The sequence below is a fragment of the Balaenoptera ricei genome, chromosome 5, assembly GCF_028023285.1.
Source record: "Balaenoptera ricei isolate mBalRic1 chromosome 5, mBalRic1.hap2, whole genome shotgun sequence".
Lineage (NCBI taxonomy): Eukaryota > Metazoa > Chordata > Mammalia > Artiodactyla > Balaenopteridae > Balaenoptera > Balaenoptera ricei.
Window position 1 is genome coordinate 14,445,097 of NC_082643.1, and position 15,319 is coordinate 14,460,415.

The 15,319-nt window shown below is 37.6% G+C and overlaps 1 protein-coding gene across 1 annotated transcript in view; it reads right to left on the bottom strand.

The window, feature by feature from the left end:
* HPGDS (hematopoietic prostaglandin D synthase) overlaps positions 1-13,232 on the bottom strand; it is a 33,787-nt gene extending 20,555 nt beyond the window's left edge. Inside the window, exons 1-3 of the mRNA XM_059923904.1 lie at positions 13,100-13,232; positions 6,355-6,447; positions 1,680-1,789 (exon numbers count right to left, since the gene is read on the bottom strand). Of these exons, the coding sequence (XP_059779887.1) occupies positions 1,680-1,789; positions 6,355-6,447; positions 13,100-13,232 (336 nt within the window). The remainder of the gene's footprint in view (positions 1-1,679; positions 1,790-6,354; positions 6,448-13,099) is intronic.
* Positions 13,233-15,319: the final 2,087 nt, after the last annotated feature.

Here is a 15,319-nt window from a genome sequence, read left to right on the forward strand (position 1 = left end):
ATGTGTATATATACATATGTGTGTGTGTCTCCCCACACACCTTACATTTATGTCAAGGAATCAGTAAATGTGAATACTTTTATGTTCCAAATATCTCTATTTAAATCAGAGGGTCCTAATTAAACAAACAGTATTTAGAATAAATATGCTTGGGGCTTCCCTGGTGGCGCAGTGGTTGAGAATCTGCCTGCCAATGCAGGGGACACGGGTTCGAGCCCTGGTCCGGGAAGATCCCACATGCCGCGGAGCAACTGGGCCCGTGAGCCACAACTACTGAGCCTGCGCGTCTGGAGCCTGTGCTCCGCAACAAGAGAGGCCGCGATAGTGAGAGGCCCGCGCACCGCGATGAAGAGTGACCCCCGCTTGCCGCAACTGAAGAAAGCCCTCGCACAGAAACGAAGACCCAACACAGCCATAAATAAAAATTAATTAATTAATTAATTAAAAAAAGAATAATGTTAGCTGGGTTTGTCATATATGGCCTATATTATAAAAAAAAAAAAAAGAATAAATATGCTTAAGTAAGTTGATCAGACTGCCATTTGTTCTGTGCTGTAGCTTTTGGATACAGGCCTTAAGCCATAACATGTACATAAATACTCCTGCACAGCTGTTTTGAATGGCTGCTACCACTGTGGCATTACATCCAGTGGTAAAGAAGATGGAGTCTGAGCCAGAGTGTCTGGGATTTGAATTCCTTGTGTACCACTTACCAGCTAAGTAACCTTAGGTAAGTTATTTACACTACATGAACCTAAATTTCTTCATCTGGAAAATGAGGATAACAACAGTTTCCAAAATTTTAAGTGAAGAATTCTTGAGGATAAGAGATATGAATACTGGAGATGTGCCCCCAGTAAACAAGGGAGTAAATAAAAACAGAGGATGTCATCCAGGAAACAGGACTCCAGCTCAAGAGAAAGACGTCCCTGGGATGGCAGTGAAGGAAAGTCCAATGATGACAGCTGTGCAAAAACCTAGACAGCTCTACAAAGGAGAATGGAGATCTCTGGCTCGATAGCTCCAAGAAAATAATGGAAACAATAGATTATCTGATATCATTAACTTTGTGGAAAATTGCATTGGCAGGCCATCGGATAGTGTGGGAAGGTTCAGCAATAAAAGTAAAAAGGAATTAAGCAAATGGAAAAAAGACAATTACTAATTTGAGGAGGAAAGTGAGAAAGGAAATACAATCAAAGTATACCAGAATGCACAGTTTTGTACAATATCTGCATAGGCATACTAATGTAATGACTGAATATAGATTTCACCACAAAATTTTAATATTATATTAGGAGTTTGGGGGAAGGGAAGCAGAGAGAATGACTATGTAAGAGATAAATTCTCATTACTATAATAAGTCTATCAAAACTATCTAAAATTTGTGAATCAAAGAAAGCCATATTTACATATCCTATAGAAAATATGGACATGTATAAATCCTAAAGAAAGAGCTAAAAGTGTTAAAATGAGGGTTGCATCTGAGGAAGGGTTAATGTGAAGAGGTAAGGCTGGGAATCACTGTAGTACTTTGTTTTAAACTTTTTAATATAATTTGATATTTTAAAACTAGATGTATGTCTTACTTTGATAAAAAGGAACTTTTAAAAGCACCTAACATAATGTTTGGCAAGTGGATATGATTAATAGCAGTAACAGCAAACTGATCACATTACTTTTATATCTTGTTTTTTCTCTGCCCAAGGAAAACGAGACATGAAATCATCCAATGTGTCCACGACTGCATCAACTTGACATTGTTGCAATTCTGTTTTTCCAGCCAAATCTATGGAATAGAGACAGGCCATTTTATGCCCAAGAATATGCTCAATTTATTTTACTATAGTAAAACTTTTTAAAAAATAGGCAATATATTAATATGGTTCAAAAATTCAAAACAATATAAAACAGTATCCAGTGAAGACTAACTTCCACCTCTGACCCATTCACTTCATTTTGCTTCCTTACCTACCTACCATATTGGTAACCATTTTCATTCATTTATTTTGTATTCTTCCATTGTTTCTTAATGAAAATAAGAATAGGTATCCCACTCAAAACGCACCTCCCCCATATATCCTTGAGATCTTTTCTTACAAGTCCCTTAAGGGCATCCTTGCTCTTTTTTCAGGTACATGGGATTCCTTTAAGTGGAAGTGCCACAATTTATTTAACTAGCCTCAACTGATTAGGTTTGTTTCCAGTCTTTTGCTAGTGCAAGTGATACTACAATAAATAACCTGTACATACATTATCATTTATCTTGTAGAAAGAATTACTGTTACATGTGCAGATAATTTTTTGTCAGCAGCATTTGTTTGCTTCCTGGGAATTATAAGTTTAAAATAATAGAAGTGTTGTGTTTTTTCTTTACTGCCATTCGCCGACCATCATTTTGCTAAGGAATCATTCTAAAATGATTCAGTGTAGAAGCATTCTAAAATAGGTTGCATTTCAGCAAAGGAAACCGTCAACAAAATGAAAATACAATCTACTGAATGGGAGAAAATATTTGCAAATGATATGACTGATAAGGGATTAATATCCAACATATATAAACAGCTCATACAACTCAACATCAAGAAGACAAATAATCTAACTAAAAACTGGGTTGAAGAACTGAATAGACATTTTTCCAAAGAGGACATGCAGATGGCCAACAGGCACATGAAAAGATGCTCAACATCGCTAAGCATCAGGGAAATGCAAATCAAAACCACAATGAGATATCACCTCACACCTGTCAAAATGGCTATCATCAAAAAGAACACAAATAACAAATGTTGGCGAGGATGTGGAGAAAAAGGAAAAGGGAACCCTCCTACACTGTTGGTGGGAATGTAAATCGGAGCAGCCACTGTGGAAAACAGTAGGGAAGTTTGTCAAAAAACTAAAAATAGAACTACCATATGACCCAGCAATTCCACTCCTGGGCATACATATGGAAAAGACAAAAGCTCTAATTCAAAAAGATACATGCACCCCAATGTTCATACCAGCATTATTTGCAATTGCCAAGATAAGGAGGCAACCTAAGTGTCTATCAACAGATGAATGGATAAAGAAGATGTGGTATATATAAACACAATGGAATATTACTCAGCCATAAAAAAGAATGAATGAATATTTGCCATTTGCAGCCACATGGATGGACTTAGAGGGTATTATGCTAAGTGAAATAAGTCAGACAGGGAAAGACAAATACTGTATGATATCACTTATATGTGGAATCTAAAAAGTACAATAAACTAGTGAATATAACAAAAAAGAAGCAGACTCACAGATATAGAGAACAAACTAGTGGTTACCAGTGGAGGGCAGGGGGGAGAGGCAATATAGGAGTAGGGGATTAAGAGGTACAAACTATTATGTATAACATAAGCTACAAGGATATATTGCACAACACAGGGAATATAGCCAATATTTTATTATAACTGTGAATGGAGTATAACTTTAAAAATTGTGAATCACTATATTGTACGCCTATAACTTGTAACTTTAATAAAAAATAAAAATATAAAATAGGTTGCTTTTGTACAAATGTATAAATTTACTAAAAATCAAGGAACTGTATATACTGACAATGGGTGAACTGTATGTAAATCACACCTCAATAAAGCTGTTAAAAGTGAAAGAATATGCCTTAGTAATTAGCGTTCTTCTGTAAACTATCTATATTTTCACGTGTGTGATGTTCAAAGGCTGATTCTTCTTTCTGACCTTGAGAAATCCCTCCGAATTGTATCATAAGTTCTCTTCACTCATTTTCATCCCTACTTTGACTTCCACACTTAAGGCTTCAGCTGTCAATTTTATACAGATGACTCATTCAACATGTTTAGTCCTAAATTCCAGAACCATATTCTCCGCTTCCTTTTGGATAGTTCTCTGTGTATCCTTTTGGGTCGGCCCCAACTGGGGCTACAGCAGTGAACAAAGGAGATCAGTTCCTTGCCTGCATGGCCCTTATGGCTAACTGGGAAAGACAGACAACGGAAAGGATATTGCAAGCTAAGGAAATTTTTCTTTTAAGAAGAGGAGGAGGAAGAGGAGAAGGAGAAGGAGCTATGGGAATAAGGAAATATGTCCAAGTTGTCGTCTGCCTGGCCCTTACTCTCCTGCTCAAATAGACTGCCCTCCACATGCCAGTATCTGTCTTCTAACCCTAGGATGATTCTATCTTCACAAACTTTCTCATATTTCCCAAATAGCCACCCCTGCACTCATGCCAAACAAATACAAAGTATGGCCAGAATGATCTTCCTAAGCTCATAGCCATGGTTATGTTGCTTTTCCAGATAAAAATTTACAGTTGAAGTCAAAGACAAACACTGTGTGATCTCACTCATTTTGGAATCTTTAAAAATTACTCCTAATAACTAACTCATAGATACAGAGAACAGATGGTTACCAGAGGCAGGAGCAGGGGTAGGGGCAGTAAAATGGGTGAAAGTGGTCAAAAGATACAAACTTCCAGTTATAAGATAAATACGTCCTGGCGATGTAATGTACAGCATGGTGAGTATAGCTAAGAATACCATATATTTGAAAGCGGCTAAGAGAGTAGTTCTTAAAAGTTCTCATCACAAGGAAAAAAATCTGTAACTATGTGAGGTGAAGGATGTTGACTAGATTTACTGTGTGATCATTTAGCAATATATACATGTACTAAATCATTATGTCATACACCTGAACCTAATGCAATGTTATAGGTCAATTAGATCTCAATTTGAAAACAACTCTACAGTTGTTTAAGGGATGACGTTAATACTCTGGCTCTTTCTTACCAGATTCCAATCTGTTTTTCCATCCCTTTCTCTTTCTACTTCCGTTCCACCCAGCAAATTTTGAAGTTCTTTTCTTTTTCTCCTGCCATTTTTTCTCTGTCTGGAATGTTCTAGTCCAGAGATTCTCTAAGTGAGTTCCATGGACCAGCTGCATAAGGCATCATCTGGGAAGTTGGTAAGAATGCAAATTTCCCACCCTCGGCCTATTGAATCACAGTCTCTGGAGTCAAGGCTGAACAATCTGTTTTAATGAGCCTCCAAGTGATCCTGATGCACGTAAAATTTGAGAAACACTGCTCAAGTCCAAATCTGTCTCTTGAAATTCTAGGTATCTTTTCAGGCTCAACTTAAATGTCATTTTCACTTCAAAGTCAAATTTCCATAGTCAGAAGTCATCTCCATCTCTAATATTTATCTATTTATTTATTTATTTATTCATTTATTTGGCTCTGCTGGGTCTTAGTTGCGGCACGCAGGATGTTTTTAGTTGCAGCATGTGGGATCTTTTTTTTTTTTTTAGTTGCTGCATGTGAATTCTTAGTTGTGGCATGCGGGATCTAGTTCCCTGACCAGGGATCGAACCCAGTCCCCCTGTATTGGGAGTGCAGAGGCTTAGCCACTGGACCACAAAGGAAGTCCCGCCATCTCTTTTAAACTTCCAAAAAATTTTGTTGGCTGAAACGTGTTCGTGTAACACAAATTTTTGTATTTTTAACATACATACATTACTTTGGTCCAAAAATGAAGGTCTAGTAATTATGGCCCATTTTATTGGTAAGCTAACCATGTCTCTACAGCTTGGATCATAGTGGTTTTGGGGGTAGCAAAGAGGGTGTCAGTGTCAGGAGTGGGGCATGGTGATTCTGCAGATTATTTACAAAGAAAGGGGCTTTAAAAGAAGCCAAATGTAGACTTTCCCTCAAAAAGAGTGTTATGGGAGTGTGAGGGGACAGAGAAGACAGCAGAGCATAAGATGGGGAAGGGCACCAGGCAAAGATGAGAACTAAGTTTCCTTTATTTCTCCTCATCTTATCACGTTAGCGCATGTGCTAAATAAACAATCCAGTAGCCAACTACCCACTCAGGATGCCTCAGATGGCACTTTATGGAAGCAAAGAAGACTTCCCTTCTATTTTTTTTAGCATGATTAGGATGAAAGACATTGGGTACATGATTTTAATAGTATGAGTCACTTCAGCCTCCCTATGCCACACGTATTTCCCATTAATTAATCTTCTCTGATAACTTATGATATGCATGCTAGCGAAAGTTTGGGTTCAGACACATCTGTCTAAGTTTTCAGCTAAATTCCAATAAGGGTTTGAGGACAAGGAAGTATGGGGCAGGAGAGACTGCAGGCAGTATAAAATTAATTGTCTAGGGAACTCAGGGAAAATTAAACTGGTAGAGATGGTATATTTATACTTTTCTGGCACTTAATCCCATTCTCCTTTGCACTATATTTTAATCCCATTCAGTAATAAAGTTACTTAATGAATATTGAATATACGCCATGTGGTTATTTTTCAGTTATCAAAAACTATACACACAGTAAATATATTACCTGTGTTTTTGGTCAGATATCTTGCTATTGCTAGGCTCTGGTGAAGGTTCAATCCGTTGACTTCCAAAATGGGAATTTTGCCAAATGGAAGCGCTTAAAATAAAATGAGCAAAGAATTAACTTCCAGAACAAAATCAAGTTATAATACTTCCATTGTACTGATAATTGTGGAAATAAAACATGATAGTAACATTACAGAATTCTTGAATATTTATTCTAGAAGGGACATTAGGCATCCTCTAGTGGAATCTTTACATTTTACAAGTTTAAAAAAAGAGAGTTGTTAGAAAAAGAAACAGACTCACAGATATAGAGAACAAATGAGTGGCTACAAGTGGAGAGAGGGAAGAGGGGAGGGGCAAGATAGGGGTGGGGGAGTAAGAGGTACAAACTATTAGGTATAAAATTAGCTACAAGGATATACTGTACAACATGGGGAATACAGCCAATATTTTATAATAACTATGAATGGAGTATAACCTTTAAAAATTGTGAATCACTATATTGTACATCTGCAACTTATATAATATTGAACAGTGACTATACTTCAATTTTTTTAGAAAAGGGGAAAAGAAGAGTTGTTAGAAGAGCTGCTATAGAGTTAGTGACAGAACTGGGTCTAAAACCCAGGTTTACAGTGATACTATCGATATGTATTATATATTATCTCACATACTTACTATATAATTTTTTTTAAAAACTTTTAAAGCCTTATTAAATTTTCAGTCCTCAGAGATTACATTAATTATTCTTTCAAACCATAGTCTGAGGAATATGAAGAGTTTGATATTGAGTTATGGTAAGGAACTTAGCCAAATTCTTATTGACCATTTGAAGTATGTAGTAAGCAACAAGCATATTTGTACAAATATAGGACAGACTCATAGCAGGTGTATTAATATTTATCTGTAAATCCTACTTTGTTTTCTTATCTAAACCTATTATATTTTTGTCAGAGAATAATTTATTATTCTTCATTATAGAAAAATTCTAAGTTGAAGATAAATAAAAATAATTCTACCACACAGTGATAAACATTTTAATATTTTAATTGCTTTCCCATATATATCAAAACAAAATCATAATGTATATATGTCTGTAAACCACTTTTTTAATTTGATAATACCTTTTAAAATATTTCTAAATCAATAATACACCTTTTTTTAAAGCATACATTTTGCCATATGAATTAATCACAATTTTCCCAACCAGTGCCTTAGGTTGGGACATATACTTATTTTGGAAAGAGGGAAAAGAATAAAGTGCCACTCATAATCCCATGACTGTAACACAACTACTAGAATCAACCTTCAAGCGTCTTTCGTATGCACTGAATAAGTACAAGACGAACTACAGTTCACATCAGGAATAAAAACATCTTTGAACACTTAGCTAATAAGTGTGCCAAATACTATTCCACGTGTCTGAGATACTGCAGCGAGCAAAACAAAGTCCCAAATAAAACTGATACAAATTGTGATGCCTTATTTGAAGCAAAGTATGTACTCAAGAGGGAATTAACCTGCCTAACATTTTGAGGGGAGCTTCCTTTTGTGCTAGGCATTGTACTAAATATTTAACGTGCCCGTTCAGTCTTCTGGTACTTATGACAACCCTATGAAGTATTAACTACCATCTCATTTTATAAATGAGGAAATGAGATGAAGAGAGGTTATAGAAATAGTCCAGATCACACACCTGGTAGAGGTGAGAGCCAAGTGAGAGGTGAAATCCAGTTGGAACTTTTGCTCAGCTGTTTTCTAGTTCTAAGAGCCATGTTTTTGAAAGATATTAAAAATCAGAGCAAGCCCAGAGGATAGTATCCAAGTTAGAGAGGGTCTGAAAATCACATTATATGAGGATTGGCTGAAGAACTTCTACCACTCTTCACTGAGAAGACAGAACAAATGAAGTGGAACATAAAAACCATCTCCAATATGGCATAGATATCAAATGGGAAAAAAATCTTACTTATTCGGACTATCTCTAAAATGCAGAATGAGGACCAAGAATAAATTTTTAAAGGGCATATTTTAATTAATTAATTAAATTTTTTGGTGGGGGACTGCGTTGGGTCTTCGTTGCTGCACGCGGGCTTTTCCCCGGTTGCGGCGAACTGGGGCTACTCTTCGTTGCGGTGCACGGGCTTCTCATTGCAGTGGCTTCTCTTGTTGCAGAGCACAGACTCCGTAGTTGTGGGTCGTGGGTCTAGAGTGCAGGCTCAGTAGTTGTGGCGCACGGGTTTAGTTGCTCCGCGGCATGTGAGATCTTGCCGGATCAGGGCTCGAACCCATGTCCCCTGCGATGGCGAGCGGATTCTAAACCACTGCGCCACCAGGGAAGTCCTAAAGGGCATATTTTAACTCAAGATGAAGAATAATTCTGTTACCTTTGGAGCTATTTACAATGGAATGTGTTTTCTTATGCGGCGGTAAGCTTTCAGCTACTGGAAGCATTTGAGCCAAGCTTGGAATAATTGCCAACATTTGGAATGTGGGCTGCATCTAACAAGAAGAAATTTAAGAAGACAAAGGCTAAGTCCTTTATTTGGTTCCAGAAAAAAAAGAATTTCACGGTGTTGGAGTTGTAACTTAACAGGAGCACCTGTCAAAAAGCTTTAAGAGATTTAGTGGTGCTGAATGCAAGGCCTCCGTATGATATGGCTGCCAACACAGCTACTGTGATCTTGGTAAAACGTCTTAGAAAAATGTCTACACTTGTGCCAGGAGTGATGGTCCCATTCTGCTCTGTGCTGTTCTTATGCTTGCAGGCACAAGCACTACACGTAAAATAGCAGACAGAGTCTAACAGAAGCTTGTTCTACTTGGGTGGTGCGCAAACCCAAACCAGGGGAAATAAATGGAACACTCCAGGAAGAGAAGAGAGTTGTCCTTTGAACCTAGATGTGACTGCAGATCTCAGACAGTCCATAGGAAACAGTACCTAAATCAAGAAGTAGAGTCAGGGATGGGAAGGGTGGACTGAATTTCACAATGATGATAGGAGAAACAATCAAGGAAGCTCCAAAAGTTGATATCTAAATAGAGATACAGGTAATGAGTTACCTAGGGACTCGATTCTGAATTCAGCCAAAGACCTTCTTTATCTTCAGAGCATTTTCATTAAACTGACTATACAGCAATGGCTTTTTCTCTATGATGTCTAGATACTAAATGTCTTCTAGTAATTGGATGTGAGAGAAAAAATAATTTGTTCTCCATGGATTAAAATGGTAAGTCCAAGACCAATGTATGAAAACCACATGGAGATAATTTCAATTTTGTATAAAGAAGATTCTTTTAAGTTTTCCTCCCCTCTCCTTTCTGTTCTCCCTTTCCAGAATTTCATGGAGATGTTAGACCTCCTAAACTGGTTCATTCTCAATTTTCCTTATCTTTATTCTCTTATTTTTCATTTTTTTCCTATTGTGCTTTTTGGGGGATTTACTTAGTTTTCATCATTTTATTGATTTCTTTGTATCAGACATTAATTTCCAAGAACTTTTTGTCTCCGTACATTCCTTTTAGATTGTATAGAATATCTTCTCTTTTCTCTGAGGATTTTATATTTTTGAAGTTGTTTTCTTGCTATACCATCTTGACATCTCCAGAGGTGTTTGGTTTTAGGTCTGTTTTATATTAGAGACTTTTCTCAAATATGGGTTAACTTTTGACTTGCCATTGCTATTTAAAAGGGCAAAGAAGTAAAAGCTAACTGGAATCTCAGTGTGCGTAGGAGGGGCTTGCCCACAGATTGGGCTAGGCAAATTCATTGAGGGATCCCCATCTGTTCAGTATCTGTTAGACATTTTTCTTAGACTGGTCAGCTTCCCCAGAGAGAATTCCTCCCATTTCCTGTGTGAGGGATATTAGCCTGGTTGCCATTGATTGTAGAGCAGGGGAAAGGGCTGTTGGTACCACCATCTAGTTTCTAGACTTCCACTGAATGCCATGTTTACTATAGCGTTGTGTCCGAGACATGCCTGGTGTCCTAGAATCCTCTGGTCCATCCTCTTGAAAGTAATCTCCATGCTTCTTCCAGGGAGAGAGAGGGAACTTGTGGTCATACTGCTTCTTCATATTCTTCCAGGCAACCCTGTATCAGCTCAGCTCTTGAAGTTATCTTTTGCAACCAATTCCTGACCCTTTGGAGGATCTCTGGAGTGATTTGGCTGGCCTTTTTCTCCTCCAGGCTTATATTTGAGCATCACTGGCCTTAATGGTAAGTCACCTTACCATTCTTTGACCGGCTTTCTAGCTTCCAGAATTTTGTGCTATCATATTCAAGGTTGATTTCTTTGTCCTTGGGGGGGTGGTGGCTTTTTTTTAAGTACGTTAATGTTATTAAAGGAGAGATTAAACACATGTGTACAGTCTACCAGGTTTGACCAGGAAGAAAATTTTAATAGAAATATCCAATGATATTCTAGATTATAGCAGAGGGGATGGTCATAGCGAGTTTCAAACACCAGAGAGCATCCCTAAATTGGACAGGAGATGATACCAGACACAATTTGTAATAGAAACTGCTTTTCAATACCTATTCTTTGCTTTTTTTTCCTCAAAGTAATAAAACCCTGGATTTTTAGCTGGGCAAATGGTTGTCCACAATAAAGTCAATGTATCCCAGCTTCTTTTGCAGCAATGAATGATCACGTGACTAATTTCTTGCCAAACAGATATAACTGATGTGATGTGTGCAACTTTCTGGTCAGGCTGTTAAAAGGAAGAGGTGTGTTCTCTTCCCTCTTCTGCACTTTCTGTGAGTTGGAATATGGAAGGAGGGTGAACTATTCATACTGTGTCAATAAGAACCCACTATGGGTGCAGATGAACAGAAATGAAAGAGCCTCATCGTTGACAACTTCATGGGGCAGAACTGCTATACTAACTTGGGCTTTTATGCAAAAGAAATAAATTTTTATCCTCTTTAAGCCATTTTTGTGTTGGGTGTATGTTAAAGCATTTTATACTGTAGCTTAACCATCACGAACTTTAAGATCCCTTTCAATTCTAAGAATATGTGAAAACGTTAAGAAAATGCAGTAATTCCATTTTTAATAACATAATGAAAAGTTAAGGTAGAATAGGGTATAAAGAATACAAAGAACTTATATCTAAAAACTAAAAGGCAGAATTTGTTATATGTAATACCTCCACAACTTGCTATTCATTTTCACTTATTTAATGGATAAATTTAATATTCACCTATTTTATGTCCACAGAAGCTCAGGTACAAATTCTGATATCAGAAGAAATGCTTGGATCTTAAAGGTAAAGTTTCAGAAGAACAGGAAATAAGATATTCCATCCCATCGGAGAAGAGTTCTCTGATAAGAAAAAGAGTAATTACAGGGGCAATGACTTCAGAGAAACTCATGCTTCCAAAAGTCAAGCGGCAATATTTATTGTGAATACGTCAATTATCATGGTATTATTTTTGTTGGCATTATCTAGTGCAAATAACTTGGGCTATAGTATTAGATGGACCTGTGTTTGAAAATCAGCTGTACCTTGCTAGGGCTGTGAACCTGGAAAAAATACCTAAACTCTGTGTGCTTCAGTTAATCCAACTATAAAATAGAAACAATAATACATCCCGTGTTGACGTGCTAGAGAAATTAAATGAACTAGGGTCTGCAGACTAGCCAGTTCTGATAGCCTACAAATGCTATATAGTTGTTTTCTTCAGCTTCATCTTTATCTGAAATTTTAATAATCTAGCATAAAAATATAAATTTTAGACACTTAAGATTTAGTTAGTATTTCCAGGGAACATGGCAAGCATCTAGAGGATGACTTACAACTTAACTGAAAACCACACACTTTTGTTTGTTTAATAATATTTCTAATTCTTCGTCACTGTCCTGAGTGCTAAGTAGCATGTTTTCATTGTGTTACCTGCCCAGTTTGTAAATTTGCTCTTTCCTCTGATCAGACAGACCCCAGTTTTGTTCACGTATCCACCCCTCTCTCATATGGTCACAAAGCCTCATGAAAACTGCTTCCATCCCCTACTTCAGAGGTGGATTAGATGATTCTAAGGTTCCTCCCACTCCCTTTGCCAATGATTGGTTCAGAAATGGACACGTGACCCAATCTGAGCCAATGAAACACGAGAGGTTTGCTGAGGTCACCTGGAAAGTTTTTCCTCATTCTTCTAGGAACACTTAAGGAAGCAGTGCTTTCTCCTCTAGCTTCTCAAAATTGCTTCTCAACGCTGCGAGGCTGGAATTGCAGCAAACGTATTGCTACCAGCTTCATGATTTAGCCAACACACTGAGGAGGAAAAATGGATAAAGCCATCCTTTGAAACCTGGCCTACTTCTGGAGTTTCAGTTATGTGGTACAGTTCATTTCCTTGTTATTTAAGCCATTTGAGTTTTGTTTTCTGTTACAGCAGCTTATCTGATCTATCATCCAAATATTATTGATATCTGAGCAAGCCCAGTCTATTCCAATGGTCAAAAGTTTGACTTCAGTATTTCCTCCATTTCAGCTCTTCTGATAAAGCTTCATGTTATGTTATTTTTACATGCTCCCTCTGTCAGGTTTGTGTTTTCACCTCAATAGGAAATTTTCTGGGTCACATAGCATTTATTTAACTTGCCTGAACTGCTGCTTCTCAGTGTAAAGCTACATGAGATTTAAAAACCTTTCTATTTTCCTTTCCCTGAGGAAAGACAAAAGGTTCTGGAAACATTTTCTCTACATACATTTCCATGAACTACATTTGTGCTACTTACTTGACTTGATTTCAGGCCAATCAGATTGTTCTATTCTGTGGTCTTCATACTTTATGTCCAAATATGCAAATATGTAACGAATAATTTCTGCTCTCCCCCTCATATTAAAATAAGTGAGTTTGTAGTTTGGCATGGTGTGATTCTGGAAGGAGAAAAATAGAGGAATTATTTTAACAGCCCTCTAGAGATGTTTCAACATTTTTCTTGGAGGACTTTTCGAAAACTTTATGGCATCTTCTGAGATAATCAGAGATATTAGAAGATATTTCAAAACCAGAATTATAAATCACTACTCCAATAACATATGGAGAAAACTTGATAGAAATAAAATCTTGACTCTCTTTAAGAACTACATGGAATATTCCAGTGAAATAATCAAATTCAGGTTTTATTTGTAAAAAGACATCGGAGTAATAGGGTATCTATATACCAAACTTCAGAGAATGGAGTCAAAAACTTTGCATTTTAAGAATTTTTTTGTCCTGCCTTTAGACACATAATGAATGGTGTCGACATTTGGTTTGTTGTTTGCTTTGGTGACACAGCTGAGTTTGTGAGGACAGCTGGGTAAGGATTGCAAGAGCAGGGTACACGCACAAGGCATGTAAAACCAGCCATGTCAACCTGTCATCTCCTCTCTTCCCTCCCCTGTTGCTTTTCCCTCAGGGAATCAAAAAGGCTTGAGGAAATATTTCTCTCTTCTTTTACTGCGTCCATGCTGCTGGGTTTTATTGGGTTGCTTACACATACAAACATACCCCATCTTGGGGACCTCTGCTGGGATGGGACAATGGTGGGCATACTTCTTTATTCTCTCTATAGAGGAGCGAGGAAGAAAGAAAGCAAACATTTCTTACATTTTAGAAAGTTTGCTAAAACTGGCTATATTGGTTAGATGGAGGTCATTATAATTTTGTGAGTTTGAGATTTGTACTCTTTCATTTCCATTGTTTATAAGCTTCACAGTTAATGATTTTAAGCACTAATAGTAGAATGTATTGTAATCTTATAACGATTAGGCAACTGAGAAAGAAACATTTTCATTTGAAGTTCAGTTCTTCCATTTAGGTTCTGTGTATCTTTGGGCTAGTCAACAAAATCTCTCTGAATTTCAAAGTCCACTTTTGATAAATAGAGATTAATATGGATTTGGGGTTTTAATGAGGTAACACATGTGAAGCATTTAGCACAATGCTAAACACTTAATTATTAGCTGTTAATAACTTTGAATTCATTCTATAGTCAAGAATAAACACCACAATTACATCACACTAAAAATTAATAATTATAGTAATTCAATAAAAATCATAAATAACATTTATTTAAAGAGGTGAGATTAAATACTTTATTCTCTACTAAGGAAGTCTTTCTGAGATATTAACGGAATATTAGATTAAAAGTTGAGCTCAGGGCTTCCCTGGTGGCGCAGTGGATAAGAATCCGCTCGCCAGTGCAGGGGACACGGGTTCGAGCCCTGGTCTGGGAAGATCCCACGTGCCGCAAAGCAACTAAGCCCGTGCGCCACAACTACTGAGCCTGCGCTCTAGAGTCTGTGAGCCACAACTACTGAGCCTGCGTGCTGCAACCACTGAAGCCCGTGCACGTAGAGCCCGTGCTCTGCAACAAGAGAAGCCACCGCGATTAGAAGGCCACGCACCGCAACAAAGAGTAGCCCCCACTCGCTGCAACTAAAGCCCGCACGCAGCAATAAGTAAATAAAATAAATAAATTTCTTTAAAAAAAAAAAAGTTGAGCTCAAGTCGCAAAACAAAATCCCATCTGAAGTCACATCACATAAAAGATCAAACACGAATCATAAAAATCTAGATTGCTAAGCTCGTATCTCAAGTACATGTGTATCTCAAGTGTCTGTGGAAAGGACGACCAGAAATAACCGATTGCCTATCTAGACCCCCTCAGTATCCAGGAAATGATGGCGACGGTGATTCCTAGCGAATCCGTTTCTCTGGGCCCGGGTTTTCCGTGTGTAGATATTGTGGAGCGGGTGCTCCTCGTTAGAGACAGTCACCCTAACATTCCACGTCCTGTCCACTTCCATTAGCTAGTCTTGTCACCGCCCAAGTGGACTGTGGCACATGCCACACATCAGTACGTGAGGGGATGTTCTCTGTCAAGAATTCACTAGAGTCAACTAACGAAAATTCCAAGATTTACGGCCCCAAATTCCTTTGGAGGAGAAATATGTATATAGGAAATTCA